Genomic DNA, 18,845 nt, shown 5'->3' on the forward strand with positions numbered 1-18,845 from the left:
TAACATGTTTAATGTTATGTATTTTCTTCTATTTAATCTCAAAAAGCTCCTAAAACAGTCAGCGATCACTGTTGACCTCCCTCGGCTTTTATTACCGCTAATCATTTATTTAAGCTCAGTTTTTAAAACCTTAGGATGTAACTACAGCCCAGCCCATGCAGCAGTATATGAATGACCAACCTCGTATTGTGGATGGATTATCTCAGTTGTTCTCCTGGCTGAAGTTTGGTCCTTTTACAGCATCCTGCCATGCGATTACATTTGTTCCTGACCACCGAGAACACTCACGTTAACTTTTATCGAGTGGAAAAAAAGTTAGCTTGTTTATATTATGCTAACATCATTATATACCAGCTAGCCCAACTTCAGTAACCCTACAAACGTCACTGCTGTTTAGTTTTCTGTCTTCATTTATGCTGGAAGTGATAACAGAGCTGTACATTTTAATTTGTTTCCAAAACCCCGCAGTCAGGACATGCTATATTGTATTTAGATAGAAGCTAGCGAGCTAACTCCCTGCTAACTTCTAACTCCGTTAAATGTCATAAATTCCGTTTTCATGGATGCCTGGATGTTAAACTCAATTGTTACACCTGGTAGAGCAGAACGCTGATCATTTTATTAAAGATGAAAGACTTTAGACAGTTTTTCAACTCACAGTAATGCCATAGTGATCGTTTGATATATGGACCTGCAGCGGAGTTTAGGTCCAGACACGGCTAGTGACGTCAGACTGAACAACCGGATTATTATTATTATTTGTGCTAGAGTTCCCACATTTGACTAGCAAGGAGGAGTGCTAAATTATCATTATCAGCTAACACTAGCAAGCTTAAGCAAGCATCCAGCAACTTGACATGGATGTCTGCTAATTAGTCCTAAGTTACAGACTAATAAAATACCAAAACTGAAGCACGAACTGGACATATTGTAGCAAATAGCAAATCACAGAATTTGTCAGATAATTGTAATTAAAATGATCCCAAGGGCTCCAACAGCTGAAACACTGAGGATAGCTCCAGTTCAGTTCAGTTGTATTTATATAACTCCAAATCACAACAACAGTCGCTTTAAGGTGCTTTAAGCTAGTTCAGGGACTTGAATTACTGAAAGTGAGTCCTAGCAGATGGCCACCAATTATAGCTCCCTGTTTCAGCACAAGAGTCAGTCAGAGTAACCACACCCTTAACTTTAAGCTTTTGCCATTATCCAGATGAAGGATTTATGAAGATACAAACTATCTATTTAGGCCAAAGCTATATTTAGAAATTTTGAACATGCTTGTTAATGCCGTTAAGTTGGGCTTTCTTTACATGGGAGTCTATGGGAATTGACTGGCTTTTAGATTTAGCCTCAGGTGGTCATTTGAGGAATTACAGCCGTTACAACATTTATTTAGTCCTGGAGGCTGCTGCTTGGTGTCATTGTTATAAAAGGAAATATTAGCTCTTTTTCTGTCATTTATTATTTATTTTTGCTCATTTTGTCTCAGAGGACTGACTCAGCAAGCTTCCAATGAATTGTAGTTCTTTCACAATGGCTTCAGTTTGCACTTAGGGAGATTGTCTTGTAGTCCCATATAGAATAAATGCATGTTTGTGTTTCTATACGTCTCGTGTGTCTCACACTATAGTTTATTATCAGTGGCTCCTTGCATTTTTCTCTTGCAACATAATACTAATAAATAAGTCCAGATCAAGTGTCCCTTACATTGCTTGTGAACTCATACTAAATGATACTAAGAGTCACTTAAGTCTCGTAAAAGTTTTATACTAGAGAAACAAAGATGAATATTTATTGTACAGCTGTTTTTCACTGTATGTGTGCACAACTCCGCAGAGCATCGCGCCTCTAGCCTTGGGTTGAGTTTGATCTGCTGTGATGGATGCACCACTTTTGTCTCTCTGGCCTTATTCTAGACTCTGGTGTGTGCGTGTGTGTGTGTGTGTATTCCTTTCTTTTTATGATGTATTTATGTACATTTCTGGCCAATTCCTGTTATGTCAAAATTTATTCACACAGTTGTGTCTTCTTTCTGTGTGTGTGTGTGTGTGTGTGTGTGTGTGTGTGTGTGTGTGTGTGTGTGTGTGTGTGTGTGTGTCACATTTTCTGAGCCTGCAGGATTACACCCACTGAACCTTGTCCCCTTGTTTAAGGGATAAGTGTTTATTGTGTCACATTTGTGTGTCTCAGTAGTGGCATGCCTATTCTTGCTACCTGGATTTTAGAATGGGAGATAATGTAAGATACAAACTTAAAAGAAGACCGTGGATTTAAGAGATCACAGCATGATAAAAAATCTATTTAGAGTTATTGTGGTAGAGTGCCACTTTACCTTCAGGTAATGCTTATTGTTCGTCCACTGATGTGCAAGCAACATCTATGTGTTTTGATGGAGTAATATAAGTGAAATTGTTTCACCGGTGCACATGTTAAGTCCTTCAAACATCTGTGCCGACGGACCTCTTGTGTAGCTTATTATGGTATCCACGGCTCTCGTTGTCACTAAAATGGTTAAAATGTATGAGCTGAGTGGATAACCTTTTTTGCTCTACATCGAGAAAAGCACTGAATGTATTTGGGTGCATGTCAGGAAGTTAGCACCTGGAGGCAATTAAAACACCCAACTCTTGCAGTTACCATCACAAAGTGCACCCGATTCTGGTGTCACAACTGAGTCAGCTCACACAGTGGCAAAGCATGCTCATACTTTTAGATTTAGCTTAGCGGTAATTTTGTTAGGACATTATTATCTCATATTTCAATGAAGGATAATAGCCTATAAATCCTGTTAGATATTACATGAAAAGGATTTTCCTTATAAATCCAGAACTTGCCGGAGGAAGAAGATGTTTTTAAGTTTACAAATAATTCAGTGATAGCTGCTCATACATCCACAGGTGCACCGCGAATAGGAACATCTATATGCTAATTTCTTTTGCCTTAATTTGTTTTGACATTATGACACTGACAGGTGAAGTGAATAACACTGTGATAACAAGGGAACATTTTGTCCTCAAAGTTGAGCAGGAAAAATGGATACATACACACATTCAGTATACAGTCATGGGATATACTTTCAAAACTTGTCTTCTATTTAGACATTCACCACTTTCTATTAATCCGATCGCATCAGAGGATCCCATCAGATTATCTCATGGAAATATATTTTTTTATTGGACTAAATATCGTTTAGAATGCAAAAGATGCCAAATGGGACATTGAGCCATTATTTTAAAGTGTTAAACATGACATCTGACACAACTGCATCATAGATAGTTTTGTTGTATAACAATGTGACAAGGTGTTATCCCCTTTTTAAATTGCACACAGAGAAACAGTGAAGGGCAGAAAATCTGATGATCTTAAAAAACTGAAAAAACATATGGATGGTTGGTTTCATATTTTAGCTGCGTTCCCCTAGTCTTGGGTACGCTGGATTTAACAACACTTGCCCATCCTTGATTATCGCTCCTCCTGAAAGACTCCTCTACCTTCTCTCCTCCAGATTTATTTTAGAAATTGAGACATTTTGTAATGGATTTCCAGGTCACAGACAGGATGACAAAGGAGACGAGGAGGAAAATGAGAAAAGGCCACAGACTAAATACAAACTAGGAAGGAAGGAACAGGTAAAGTCAGACAGGTACTAGCAAGGGGAGGGAAAACAACAGAGTGGAATAAAAACACAGAGCCACATGAAGCACTAAACTTCCAAATCAATCTGGGAGTAACTCAAAGAAGGACCAAGAATACATTCACAAACACGAGTTGGTTACAGAGTGGAGAAACGCAACAGTCACGTGGAAGAGAAACTTCAGCAAAATTTGAAAAAAATCTAAGAATTAACAAAATTCTTTGTTATCGGTGTACTTTAAAACTATAGTTCCTAGATGATAACCCTTAGACTCGGTCCTCTTGGTTTACTTGGTTTTTGATTAAAGTACACCGATCAGGCATAACATTTTGACCACCCTGACCCATCGAGGCGTGGACAGTAGATGTGTTGTGGTATCTGCACCAAGATGTTAGCAACAGATCCTTTAAGTCTTGTGTATTCTGACACCTTTCTATCAGAATTAGCGTTCAAGTTTTCAGCATTTTAAGCTTCAGCAGCTCGTCTGGTGGATCGGACTACGCGGGTCAGCCTTCGAGCATCAGTAATCCTTGTCCATGCATGACCATGTCGCTGGTTCACCACTGTTCCTTCTTTGGTTTCTGATAGATCACCCCACAAGAGCTGCAGCTTTCGACCCAGTCATCTTGCCTTCACAATTTGGTTCCTTGGGAATGTTCAAAATGTTTACTTGCTTCCTAATATTTCAAACTAACAAGGCTCCAAGATGAAGAGATAATCAGTGTTATTCACTTCACCTGTCAGTGATCATCATATTATGTCTGATCAGTGTAAATATAACATTGTTGTCCTGTAAAACAGAAGTATAGTGCAGCACATTTACAGTAAATGTACTTCTATAGTTAAATCTCAGCTCTCTTATCGTCTCTGTAATCAATTGCAGTTGACTACGATGACCTGGATGACTGAGAACCTTCACAGACAATTGCAGTTATGTTATTGTTTTTTGCCATTTCATCAGTTTACATAACTAATCTGTCTGATGTAAGAAGCGATCTTTACTGATTATTCTAGAAGCTTCATATGTGCAGACGTCCCACCACCTCATAAAAACATAAACATACACACATGACAGGAGCTTCTTATCAGCCAGTTAACCTACTCAAGGTTATGTAATCTTTAATTGTATTTATTGCTACCGTATGTTAGTAACAGCAGGATTCTTCGTGTGGAGGGAAGCCATAAAAGAAACAGAAAGCCATTCACACAATCGATTTAAACGAAAGAGAGAAAACTGTTGGAATTTAAAGAGCGCAGGGAAACAAATAACCTTTGAAATGATTCTCTCTCCATTTTCCCCATTTTTCAAACACTGAGTTTATCCCATTGGGTCATTATGAAACTTCGAGACAAAAGCTTTCTAATCCTGGCTCTTCTGCACTGCCTTTGATGGTTGGGCGTGCATGCAAGTCAATGAGCGTGTATGCGTGTGTGTTCGTTTGCCGGCATTAGTTGTACGCTGCATTGTGTGTCTTGACTAATGCTGCCCTAAGCTGCACGCTGACCCCACGGCACCCGGCGATAAGTGCATGTGTGTGTAAACCTGCAAGTGTTTGTGCGCAAATGTTTACATTAGATTAGCCAGAACTGAAATTATCTCAGCGGGTTGTTGCAGCATCAAGAAAGAGATACATCAAAGAGAAATAGAAAGGCATGCAGCCTTAAACTTCTCATGACTGTCAGAAAGCTTCAAATCAAAGAGTAGAAAGGTGCAGGTTTAAAAGAAGAAACAGCAGGTGGACTCTATCAAACACAGCAGAGCATATGGCGAAAGATGATGGTAGAAATTAGTATCCGGGAAGCATCGGCTCCTCCTCCCAAATCCCAAGAATATTAAATCCCGCTGTGGGACTAAAAGTTTGCACCAAACAAAGAGCCGGCGCCTGCCTTAGTTGGTCCCAAGAAACCGCTGCTGTCAAGGAACTGCGATGCTTTTGTTGGCCTACATCGATAAACCACGCCTCCCTCTCCACAATCCATCCAGTCCTCTGATTCCCTCGCCGCGGCTTTATTCTTTCACATCACATCTTTCTCACGTTAATCTGTGTTTCTACTTTCGTGCCAGCACCCCCCACATGTATGTGTAGGGTTAGTGAGCTTATTGTGTGTGTGTGTGTGTGTGTGTGTGTGTGTGTGTGTGTGTGTGTGTGTGTGTGTGTGTGTGTGTGTGTGTGTGTGTGTGTGTGTGTGTATAAGCACGCCTTTTAGGCAAGAGCACTAGTAGACCTCTGGTTGGACGCTAAAGCCAGGGTAGCTGGGGGAAATTAAAGTAAGGACTTATCACCACAGAAGGAAGAAGCTCTTATAGTGGCTCAGTAGCTGCTCAGTATTCTCATTGCACAATAGAAGCCATAGTGGATTGTACCACAATACACCGAATGGACGCTCTTTGGGAATTTCTGTTTTACATTCTATAAAAAAAACTGGAAAGTTTCGAAGTTCATGTGTTTTTGATTTATGACTTAACTTGCTTCTCTTTGTTATACCCAGAGAAGATGCACAAAATGAAAGGATGAACGTCAGGTTACTTTAGAAGCAAAGGCGGTGCGTTTTGCAACATCTTGCATTTGTTAGGCTGCGGTTTTTGTATCCCTGTGTTTGCTTTATGACATATCTCTAAATGTTTGACTGTGTTCATTAGACCTTAGCAGTGCCTTTGGAGTCCACAGGATAAAATGTATATTGATCTAGCACAATGGGCAGCCAGAAAATGCACCACATTCACTGCAGTGAGTTTGCCAACTCCATTCACTGAGGTGGATTTTATAGACAACTAACAGTGCCCGGCCTTCGCTGTTAGTGAGGGCCTGGATTCTAGAGGAGGGAGAAACCGTAGACATTTCTTTACAGCCAAATTAAAGCATTGAGTTAAAAAAATGACTTCTTTGTCTGAAAACGACAGCAAGTCACATTAAAAATGTATGCATGCACGCAGCCTGCAAGTCCTTGGGCTTATTTGATAGGGTTATGTTTTCAAAAAAGCAACCTAGAACTATTAAATCAAGCTGTATATTTTTTTTCATTTCATATCTTTTTTCTTAAAAGCACTTCTTTCCTTATCGGAGAGGAACAGCCTTTTACCATGTTCTGACTGTTGATGTTATATAGTTTGTGACGCACGTGCTTGGAACGTAATAAACTCAACAACCAGCTGATCCAAGCTGACTTGGCCAGAGCGTGAATGAGTAAAAAAACAACTACACATAAGAAATATTAGAATAGAGCCTGTTGTGATGTTAAAAATATCGGCCAATATATTTAAATATGAGATTTTCAAATCAAGAAATTCCAATATAGGTCTTAAAATCCTCTATTGATCCGGCTCTGATAAGAAAAGAATGAGACCTTCATTTTTAGTTGTGTTTTCTACACAGTACAATTCTAAACATCAATAAAAACGCCAGGAATAATTTTTGTTTTGGTTATCAGCATGCTGATATTAACAGCCATATAACCGTTTTATTTGGTTCTTTTGAGCCAGTTCTGATATTTAGATGAGTGTTTAATCATTAGCTAATGCTAAGCAAGCTTGATTAGCAAGCTGCATCCATAAACCATACAGATTTGTTGGATGGGCTGTGCCTCAAAGGAATAATTATTTATCAGATAATTCCACAAACCTGGAGATGCCTGAAACTGCAGATGGCTTCCACAGTTCTCAGTAGAGGTTTGTTCTTTGGTTTTTTTAGCATTTGATTTTTCACGTGTTCCACAAAGGAGGCCTACATGTCTGACTGTGACGCTACAGAATACTCTGTAAGTCATGTGTGGAAAAGTGAAGAATATGTTGACAAAAATAATAGAACACCTTTTACCAGTGCTTTATTTTACCTTTAAACATAGTTTACATTTTACATTCACACACTAATGATCTCATATTTACTAATTTGCATAACCGAGGTAAGCATTTAATTTATGTATGACATTTAGGTTCCTCACTTGTTGTGGTAAAGGTCAAATCATTCAGCCTGTGCTTATGTCCCAAACCTAAATTGGCAGGCCTTTAGTGAACTGTCACTTGGAAACAGTCACCTGGTGACGCGCATCTTTTTTAATATTGTGCTGAATAATTTCACCCTAAATAAACAGTTATTGTAGATCACTGAAACAGAACAGAAATCTCTGTTTATTTAATGTGTCGTTTTTTTCCCCCCCTTTTTTCTTTTGATTTATTCCAACTTATTATGCTTCTCTTTCTGTCTCTCTGTCTTTCTTTCTTCCTTCTCCGGTAAGCATTTTAAATCAGGGTCACAGTAGGGAGGCAGGCTAACAGGTTCAGCTCCGCACACACATCTCTATCTCTGCATTCATCAAAGCATACTATATTTTCTCTCTCTCTCTGTGTCGCTCTGTAGGGAGTTTGGCTGGAGGGATCCAGAGCTGCCAGAGGTGATCCAGATGTTGCAACATCAGTTCCCATCAGTTCAATCCAATGCTGCTGCTTACCTCCAGCACCTCTGCTTTGGAGACAACAAGATCAAATCTGAGGTATCAATCACTGAGGGAAACCTGCACAGACACAAGATTCTCACACACGGAGAAATTAAATATGTCATATTTAATTGACATAAATTAAATTATTTAATTTAATTGATGTCATAGCGCTACAACATAATGTTGCTTACACACACACATGCATGCTTTAACTCTGTAAGTTTAATCAGAACACCCACTGAAATTCTCTCCCAGGGCTTCCTCTGGTGCAGATGAACATTAAGGTAGAGTTTGAGTAACGTTCTGTGGTTTGCTGAACATTTTTTCGTCAGTGCTTTCTGTGCCACAAGTACGATTTCAGAGCTAGGTGCTCTATGACTCTGCGTGTGTGTGTGTGTGTGTGTGTGTGTGTGTGTGTGTGTGTGTGTGTGTGTGTGTGTGTGTGTGTGTGTGTGCTCGCATTAAAAATGTTTTTCATACTTATGGAACAGACAAATGGTGAAATAATACTGCAACTTCTCCACGGTGCTTTCTGTGTGGATTCACCAATAATGTTCCTGAAGCAGACTGCCTGTGGTCATTCTAGCATTGCAGCGCATCAGTTATCTTGCCAGCGGGCCTTACTTAAATTACACATATTGACATTTTGGAACAAACAGTAGTCTTTATTTACATGGCACCTCCACAAAGTGCTTTTTTCTGAAAACAATCTACAGCAACATAACATTTTAAAAAGAACACAGTAAAGAAAATCAACTATATATTGAAACAATGTATGCAAAAAAAATTAAAATAAGAAGTGACTAATTTTAGATAAAATTGTGAAAACTGGATAATCAATAAAGCAGTTAAAAGCAACCCAGAAATAACAAATGAATGCAGAATGCATCAAAACAAAACAAAACGGCAAAGTAGCAGATAAGTACGCCTGCTTTTCACTAGAGTTTTTTTAAGACAGACCCAAGTCTCTGATTTGTCCTGATTGTCTGTAAATGAGTTGTTCTAAATGCACCCAAGCACCATCATCTTTGATCATGGGTCACCATGAGAGAAAACAAAGTTTTGAGTCTTTAAAGCCAAATATATATCGTTTTTGACTATTCTTACGGTGGCCCTGAAAGATCAAACACACTGCAACCAGCTTGGGAAGTGATGATAATATTAAATCAAAACATACATTATCTGCATCTTTTTCTCCCTCCCAGCACAGAAGAATCTTCTGCTTCTTTTAAGCGTGAATCAATGCGGTCTTTCCCGTGCCTTCAGTCACTTCCACGGCTATTCCCTCACGCTGCTGTTTCCCCCAAAAACACTCCTGCTGTGAGAGTTGTTCCAGCTTTTTTTCCTGTTTGCTGGTGTTTTCTTAAGTCGCAGTGTGTTTGACCTCTCAGGGCCACCCTATATTCTTTGTCCGTTACACCAGAAGATTAAAACACTAAACAAAGTAAATGCTAACGATCAAAGCATTCATTCCGAATAGGTCTGATGCTCGGAAACCCAAAGGATCCGTCGCCATTGTTTGCAGATGCTTAGGAGCGACTTGAGGAACATGACAAAGAGTCCAAAGTGGAGCAAGATAATACAGAACACCCCCAGATGGCTGTGTTTGCAGCACAAGGGGGCCCTACCCAGTATTTAGACAGAGGTTTTGCTGTTGTAACAGATTTATGTCTATTGATGCTGTTTTCCACCACAGCTGTTTGCTAATTGATCTAATTAACTGAAAGCCCATCATGCTTTAGGGCTGGTCTGGCTGTCCTCGCATCCCGCACAGTGTTTTTTTTGTATTCATTTTTCCTCGGAAGTAAACCTGCATGCAAATAGATGCCTTTGTTGAGTTCACTAATGTAATGTTGGCGCTTGTGAGTTCAACCAAGAGTAAAAAAATAAAGTCTTATGTAATTTGTATGTACTGTACCAGGTGCCATTGCTCTCTAACACAAGAACAAAGATAAAGCAAGCAGGGGGTTAATTTTAGCTGAACTCCTCCTGAAGATGAGAATTACAGCTGCTGTTTTCTTCCTCCTTAGTCCTCTTTTGCTTTTTAATATGAATGAGTTAGCTAGTGTGTTTTCATAGAGGGAGGAGAGGAGCTATGTAGTACCAGAGACCAATGTGCAGATCATAATCATGCCACATAATAAATAACTTTATATGATAAATGTTTTATGAAGCTTAAGCACAAAAATCTACACATTGAAAAATCTGGTTAATTTGTTAACTTATTTAGTCCCTAATTGGAATTGATGAAGAAGGCTTTCTCTCAGTGTTCTTCATTCAGGATAAAGAACACCTGATTAGCATCACACATTGTGAGAAATCAGATGCTGAGCTGGAAGGCGGTGAATCTGCCCAGTTTCTTCATAGGAATCTTTTATGCTTTTCTCGGCATTATCTAGTTCTCTTTGTTGCGGCAAGTAATGAAGAGAACTGCAGTATGAAGTATGTGTCTGCACTGCAATATGTGAAGGTGTTGCTGAGTGTAATGCATTACATCAAGAAATGAAGATTGAAGACATGCCTTTGTTCACAATAAACTCTGCCCCAGTCGTGCGCACCTGCAGGAGCTCCGCCACACTGCTCATCAGATGGCATTAACTCCTCATTACGAGCACTTAACCCAGTTTTGCTTATAACTGCGTGCCTACACTTGCTCCTCCTGTCCTTTGGAGCCATCACTGCTCAGTGTCTTGCAGAAAACAGTTTCATCTGTCTCCTCAATGTCAACTCAGTTCAGCTCTGTTCACTTTATTAATCCCCATGGAGGAAATGGATTCGAGGGCAAACAAAGTTCTTCAAACAGCAATGAGCCAACAGGCATTAAAAAATAGAGTGAGGGAGAGACGAGGTTGTGTAAGATGACTGATGAAGTATGGTAGTATGTAGCGCAGGACTGCCAAAACTACAACCCAGGGGCCAAGCTGTTTTTGTCCTTGAGAAAGATGCCTGACTGGTGAAATAATAGACAGAGAGATCTCAGCCCGTTCCCATTCTCAAGGTGTCAAATACTGCTGTTATTCCAGAGCTGTTGGCATTCCCAAAATTACGCATAAGATGTGTTTTGTGTTTGTGCGTGAAACGAGTCTAGACAGTACTAAGTTTGATCTGTCACTTGATTGTAACACTTCTGGGAGACCCCTTGAAATAAAAGCCCTTTAAGCGTCATTTTTCAACTTGCAGAATTATTGTAGCACTCTGTCCTTTAATCACAGGGTGGTTTGGATGTTTTTTTTGTTTTTTTCCTAAACCTTACCAAAACATTATAGTGTCTAAACGTAACCAAGTACTTCAGTGCATTCAGTCATGTGAAAAGGAAAGTTTTCACAGGACTTTCTGAACCCCATGATTCAATACCCTGCAGGACCATGTTTAGCAGTCATTTTCTGCATGACTTTCTCAGTCTCTCACATTATTGCAGAGTAATTGCGTCCCATTCTTCTGTACGAGATCGTTTCAGTTCCTTACGATTTATGAACATCTGTTTATGCACAGCTCTCTTAAGGTCCCAGCAGTTCAATCAAGTTGAGGTCCAGGCTTTTTCCACACTGAGATTCTTTTGTCCTGATGCATGATCCCATCACGAGTTGTAGAATGTGGATCCAAACACTCAGACTCAGAATGCAGGAAGGAATTAACAAAAAGAGAACCATTTATTAAGGCTGTTGGCAGATAATCCACAAAAAAGGGATGAAACAAAAAGTCCAAAAAGGAACTGAAAACTATAAAGTATTGGAAACATAAAGACAGCTGAACTAAATCACAGAGCAAAAGCAAAGCACAGCTATCAAAATAAAGCAGGAAGTGAGATAACTAAACAGGGAAAACACACACGTGAATGAGGTCGACACAAGAGGATGGGAACCCTGATGAAGGAAATAGACTCTAAAGTATCTATGAATTAGACTAAATACACTGAAAATACATGAATCAAACCATGAGTCGAATAGATTATTTAAATAAACAAAACCTGAAAGCCCAAAAACCACAAATACCATGTCAAATGACCCAGAACCTTGACAGACCCAGTTTAGCTGTCAGAGTTGGCCTACATTTGACTCTGGAGTACTTTGGTATACAGAGTAGTTCATAGTTGCCTCAGTGACTGGTACGTGCCCAGGTCCTGCAGCTGCAAATCAATCCCAAATCATCACCCCTCCACCACCGTGTTTGATAGTTGGGATGAGGTATTTGTGCTGATATTCTGTGTTTGTGTGTTTGTTTTTAGACAAATGTGGCGCTTTGCATTATGACCAAACATCTTATCTTTGGTCTTGTCTCAAAGGGTCCTTGAAAGTAGAGTAATACATACTAATACGTATGTTTACTTCAATTCCACAACTGTTCTGTTTTGTTGCTAACAATAAAACTCTCCGGCATGATGGCGCCTGTGTTTGGCTTTGCCGCTGTCGGGTGTAGCTGTTTTCGCTCTATTGTTGTGTTTTTTCTCTCTACTCTGCTGTTTTTTAACTGTTTTAATGATGTTCTGGCTGCCTTGGTCTACGACCGTCTGACGCTATTATCCATCCGTTCGTCAATGACGGCCAAAGATGTTTTTTCCTCTTCCTTTTGTGGGACTTTCCATTCTCCACTCTTTTTCCCGCATTCCTCTGGTACCTTCCACCCTCTGCCTGTGACTGAATCTTCGGCCAACGCTTTCAGCGTTCCCCGTAGACTACGGAGAAGAAGAGGAAAGAGATCAGGCATCCAGGTGAAGCTTAGGCTCCTTTGGCGGCGGGGGCTGATTAGAAAGCGATGTCGGGCGTTTTCTGTTGCCTACGCACATGACAGCTATATGGAGAGGCCTGGCTCTCGTGTTATCTCAGAAGGGTTCATCCAGACTCTTCTGCTGACTGGTTTTTTATCCCCTCGGTGAGTGGAATATATGAACATGAAGGCTCTGATCTCGGGAATTTACGCCCTTTAGCTCGAGAAACTCGAGCTTCTACCAACAACAATGTTTTCACCCCGCTGTCTATGGCGCTCTTTAATGCCCGATCTTTGGCGAATAAATCGTTTGTGCTTAACGATTTCATTGTTTCTAAAAATCTGGACTTCCTGTTTTTGACTGAGACCTGGCAAAGGGGTTCGGATTATTCGTCTACTATTGAAATGTGCCCAAACGGCTTCTCTGTCATTAGCCAGCCTCGAGGATCTGGTCGTGGAGGAGGCCTCGCGGTGGCATTTCGGAGCCGTTTAGACTGCCGTGCAGTGAAAGTTGGACACTTTCTGTCTTTTGAGCTGCAGCTCATCAAAATCGGAAAGAAGGATCCTTTTCACTGTGCACTGGTTTATCGCCCTCCTGGCCCAAACAGCCCGTTCTTGGCTGAGTTTAGTGATTTTCTGTCCTCTACTATGAGGTTGTCTAAATTGCTTCTTGTGGGAGATTTTAATATACATGTCGATGATGAGTCCGACCCCTTTGCTAGGGGTTTTACCAGCATTATGGACTCTTTTCATTTTATCCAACATGTATCTGGCCCCACACACAACAAAGGCCATACATTGGACCTTGTCTTTTCTTTGGGTCTGAATATTGATTTTATTTGTTCTAAGGACATTTTTATTTCTGACCATTATTGTGTCTTTTTTAATATGTCTTTTTGCAAGCCTATGTCTCCTGTTCATCGGACAGTCATTTCCCGTACTATAAACCCCTCCACAGCACAGAAGTTCTCTGATGCTTTTAAATTAACATTATCCCCACAAAACGATGTTGATTTTTCTATAGATCTATTCAATTATCATTGTCTTTCGATCTTAGATGAAATCTGTCCGATTAAAATGAGACCTGTGCTTGTTTCTAAGTCTGTACCCTGGTTAAATGACAACATTCGTCTTATAAAACGAAATTGTCGTAAAGCCGAGCGGTTATGGAGGAAAACGCACTTAAATGTTCATCTCCTCTATTTAAAGGATCTTTTAGCCTCCTTTAACAGTGCTATTAGAGTTGCGAGGGCTGCTTACTTTTCTCAGTTGGTTACAAAGAGCAGAGGTAATCCTAAAGTTTTATTTGATACTATTACTAATATTATTACTCCTGCTTCACCTGCCGCCATTATCTCCTCTGTTGAAGATTGTGAAACTTTTCTTGATTTCTTTTTAGAAAAAATCAGTAACATAAGGAAAAACTTGTCCTTTTCAGCATCTGCGCTGTCTGCTCCCACGCCAGCTCGGCCTGTCGTTTTAGAAGGTTTTTCACCTGTTTCACTACCAGAGTTGGAAAAAATAGTCAGTGCAACAAAATTATCCACTTGCTCTCTTGATGTGTTACCTGCATCATTATTTAAAAATGTTTTTTACTCTACTGGTCCTTGCATTCTTACTATAATTAACACCTCCTTGGCTTCGGGCATAGTCCCTGCCTATTTTAAAACTGCTGTTATTCATCCTTTGTTAAAAAAGCCTATGCTGGACCCATCTCTCCCTAGCAATTATAGACCAATTTCAAAAATTCCGGTAATCGCTAAGATTTTAGAGAAGATCGTGGCTAAGCAGCTTACAGCAGTCTTAGATAATTATAGTATTTTCGACAAATTTCAATCGGGCTTTCGTAAAGTCCATTCCACCGAAACAGCCCTTCTTAGAGTTTCTAATGATATTCTGTTACAAAGTGATGCAGGAAATTGTTCTGTTCTCTTAATGTTGGATCTTACGGCGGCTTTTGATACTGTTGACCATTTTATCTTACTTAACAGGTTGAAATACTGGGTCGGTGTCTCTGGGACTGCATTGAAATGGTTCTCCTCGTATCTCTCTGACCAATTTTCCTCTGTGGCAGTTTCTAAGTATAGATCATCTTCTGCGTCTCTGTCTTTTGGTGTGCCACAAGGCTCTGTGCTGGGGCCATTACTGTTTTTAGTCTATTTACTCCCTCTCCAGCACATTCTGAGCCCTTTTGAGGATATTTGTTACCATTGTTATGCAGACGATATCCAACTCTATATATCTTTTAAGCCGGAGGAGGTTTCTAAGCTGCAGCTTTTAAATGTGTGCTTGGAAACCATTAAAGGCTGGATGGCTGAAAACTTCCTCCAACTAAATGATAACAAAACCGAAGTCCTCTTATGTGCCCCAGATAGACATAGACCCAGTATAGTAAATGCTCTTGGTCCTCTTTCAGCGTTTGTAAAACCATCTGTCAGGAACTTAGGGATTATCCTTGATCCTGCTCTTACGTTAGATAGTCATGTTAAATCTCTTGTTCGGTCCTGCTTTTATCATTTAAGAAATATCTCTAAATTGAGCTCTATAATATCCTATACCGAACTCGAGATTGTTATTCATGCTTTTATTTCATCACGATTGGACTATTGCAATTCCCTGTTTACTTGTTTAAACAAAGGTTCCTTGGAGCGTCTGCAGATCGTTCAGAATGCTGCAGCAAGACTTCTGACGAAAGTTTCTAAATATTCACATATAACACCGTTGCTTAAGCAGTTACATTGGCTTCCTGTCGAATCTAGAGTCCATTTTAAGATTTTGGTTTTAACTTTTAAGGCTCTTCGACAACAAGCACCACCATATATTATTGAACTTTTGCAGCCCTATGCCCCTAGTAGGTCTCTGAGGTCGAGTAGTCAGGGCCTACTTGTCATTCAGTATACGAGACTGAAAACTAGGGGTGATAGAGCTTTTGCTACTGTGGCCGCTCGACTTTGGAACTCATTGGATTCATTGATTACTTTTAAAAAACAGCTAAAAACTTATCTTTTTAAAATTGCTTTTTGTTAACTTTGTTTGTTTTTTGTCTTTTAATCTGTTATATCTGTAAAGCACTTTGTGATGTCTATCTAGAAATGTGCTATATAAATAAAATTTTACTTATTTTACTTACTTACTTATAACCACGTACTCTTACCAAATACTCTTAGCGCCGTTCATTTTAAGTTTTTGTTGTTTGAATGTTTGCACAGCATGACTGTAAAACGAAACAAAAGTGAATAACTTAAAAAAAACAAGTTACACGTCACCCTTGGTAAGAAAGATCTCCATATTTTTGTTCCCTCTATCTAAAAGAAAAAGAGGTAAATCTACAATCACTTTGCTGCTGGTTGTATTATTTGGGGTTATGTGTTGGTTTATTAAAATGCACTTGTAATTGCAGTTTTTTTGACACAATATTAAGTTCTTTATATTATCCTAACCACCCCAGGTTACAGGGAATATGTAGTGACTAATTTTGTAAACAGCCAGTATCGGCTCTGGCATTTTCAAACACATCTGTGCAATAAGGCTTAATGCTGCGGTACAAAAGTCATGTTAGACAAGCATCTCTGCACAATCTCTTCCACTGCTTTTGTTTTTATGGAGAGGAGCCAGTCTGCCCTACATTTTCTCTTTGTCTAGACAGAGGAAAGCAGGGAGGGCTGATAGGACAGAAAGTGCAGTGGCTGGCATTTCAATAAATCTCGTATCAGTGAGAGGAGCACCAGCATAGCCTGTTTGTTTATTTTAGTACTAACAAGGTAAAAAGTACAATTCACCTGTTAACATTTTGTGAGGAGATTGGGGTAAACGATGCTCCAATGTCTTTCAGGCTAAATAAAAACACCCCTCGTTTTATTATAATCCACACCTTATATCTGTCCCTCCTCTCTGGTCTCAGATTCGGCGGCAGGGTGGAATCCAGCTGCTGGTGGACTTGTTGGACCACAGGATGACTGACGTGCACCGCAGCGCCTGCGGAGCCCTGAGGAACCTGGTGTATGGCAAAGCCAACGACGACAACAAGATCGCCCTGAAGAACTGCGGAGGCATACCCGCTCTAGTGCGACTGCTCCGGAAGACCACAGACGTGGAGATCCGAGAGCTGCTCACAGGTAACACACGTGCACATACGCTATCTAAACAAAAGTTTTGGACCACGCCTCTTTATCTTTGAATCCTGGTGTTTTCAGTCTCAAGCACCTAGCCATGCAGCCTGCCTTTTAAAACATTTATGAATGAATGGGTCATTAAAGTGGTCGCTCCATACAGTCGAGTACAGGTCAATTTGTGAATTCTCTTCCCTCCTAGATCTTCCATACCATAGCAACTTAGATACCAAGCCAGACAATAGTTACAAATTACAGAGCGAGATCGCTCCAAAACCTCTTTTAGATTAAAAACTGGCTGCTTCATTACATGTGCTACAATGGCTGAGCAGTTCTTGTTGGTGTAATCTATAAGTGGCCCAGTACTTGTCCGTATAGTGTATTTTGAAGTTGCCATCATTAGTGAATACTCACCATATTTCCTGGGAACTAACCAGATGTGTATCCTTCTCCTGGACAAATGAGGCTTATTTTTGTAGAACATTATGTGAACCTCAACTAGCACTAGGCTTGTTGGACATTTCAGCCTGAGGAAAGGGCTTGAAATTGAATCAATAGAGTCATGGGCAGCTAAGGCTCACTGATTCACATGTTGAGCGAAGGCTGGCCTGTGTGGTCCGATCCAACAGATGAGCTACTTAAGCTCAAATTACTGAAAGAGGGAATGCTGGTTCTCATAGAAAGGTGTCAGAATACACAGTGCATCATTGCATAGCTGCAGAGAAGTCAGGGTGCCCATACAGGACATAAAGGTCCTGTTGCTAATATACCAAATACTATAAAACTGTAATTCAAGAAAAAGTCTTAGATTTTCTACCTGTGGGTACTCCTTCGTACTATAGTCCCTATATAGTCCTCACACACGTTATTTTCCTTCACATGGACAATACAGATATGACTATATTTACAGAGAGCAGTCCAAGACACAAAACATGCCGCATTATGCATGTTTCCATTTACACTTCAGCACAAATACAGAGGCACACACACACTCACACAGAGGAGACAACTGTTTACTGCCTGCCTACTTCCCCGTACTCATCAAGTGCTGTTGACTTGTCAAACTGAATTTCTGTGCAAAGGTCTGTACTGCACTTGTATCCACAGCATGATTGTATCCTCTGTGAGTAAACACAAATATCTCCATAGAAATTGTGTTCAGGGTGGACTAATTTGAGGTTCTATAATCCACGTGGAGGTCAGCATTTGTAAACTCGGATAGATTAAAGGATTACCAGCAACGCCTCTTTTTTACAGCATTTACTGTATCCTGGCAATCTCTTTTCTGATTAGAGTTTACATGGACGGCCACACACTCTTACCTCTCGAGAGGGATGGAGAGATGATGGAGCCAGAAGAGGAATGTTACTTAATTTTCAAACTGATCTACAGCCAGAAACTCCCAGGGGTGGGGCGGGGTGTTTCCAGTCCATGAGCCAAATGAGAAATATAGATTTCTCTTACCAGCACCAGTACTCATGAAAACATCTTTGCTATGGAGCTGCAAAGAGATGGATATTTGTCCTATGATTTATGCCTTTTATTGCCGTAGTCAGCCTGTGAGGACGTGTAAGCAAATCAGTGACGACATTAATACCACTAACAAATGAACCAAATAGTAACAAAGATCTAATTCTCTGGGAATCCTTGGGTTGATCTTTGCCACTGATGGGTTGGTACTGACCTAAACAAACTTTGTTCCCTTCCCACTGGCAGTGGCCTCCCCTCAGCAGGACAGTGCCACTCGCACACGGAAAAAATGCTAGGCATTGACTTGAGGAACATGACAAACAAGGTGTTGATAAGCTTACATAGCCCATTCTGGTCGAGCATATATAGAATGCATGGTTGCACTGTCCTCCGACCCAGAGGACCCAAAAGAACCAGACATCAGAGGACATTCCCATGTATCTATGCCCTGATGGGTTCAAAGCTATTTTGGCAGCGAAAGTGGGTTGTTT

At 40.2% G+C, this 18,845-nt stretch overlaps 1 protein-coding gene across 14 annotated transcripts in view; it reads left to right on the forward strand.

The window, feature by feature from the left end:
- Nucleotides 1-18,845, forward strand: part of ctnnd2b (catenin (cadherin-associated protein), delta 2b) — a 232,199-nt gene that overhangs the window by 163,890 nt on the left and 49,464 nt on the right. For all 14 annotated transcript variants that reach the window (XM_085388030.1, XM_085388031.1, XM_085388028.1 and 11 more), the window contains 2 exons: nt 7,993-8,125; nt 16,677-16,890. In XM_085388030.1, the coding sequence (XP_085244156.1) occupies nt 7,993-8,125; nt 16,677-16,890 (347 nt within the window). The remainder of the gene's footprint in view (nt 1-7,992; nt 8,126-16,676; nt 16,891-18,845) is intronic.

The sequence above is a fragment of the Rhamphochromis longiceps genome, linkage group LG18, assembly GCF_057381845.1.
Source record: "Rhamphochromis longiceps isolate RC_006_pf linkage group LG18, R_longiceps_female_GT1.1, whole genome shotgun sequence".
Classification (NCBI taxonomy): Eukaryota; Metazoa; Chordata; class Actinopteri; order Cichliformes; family Cichlidae; genus Rhamphochromis; species Rhamphochromis longiceps.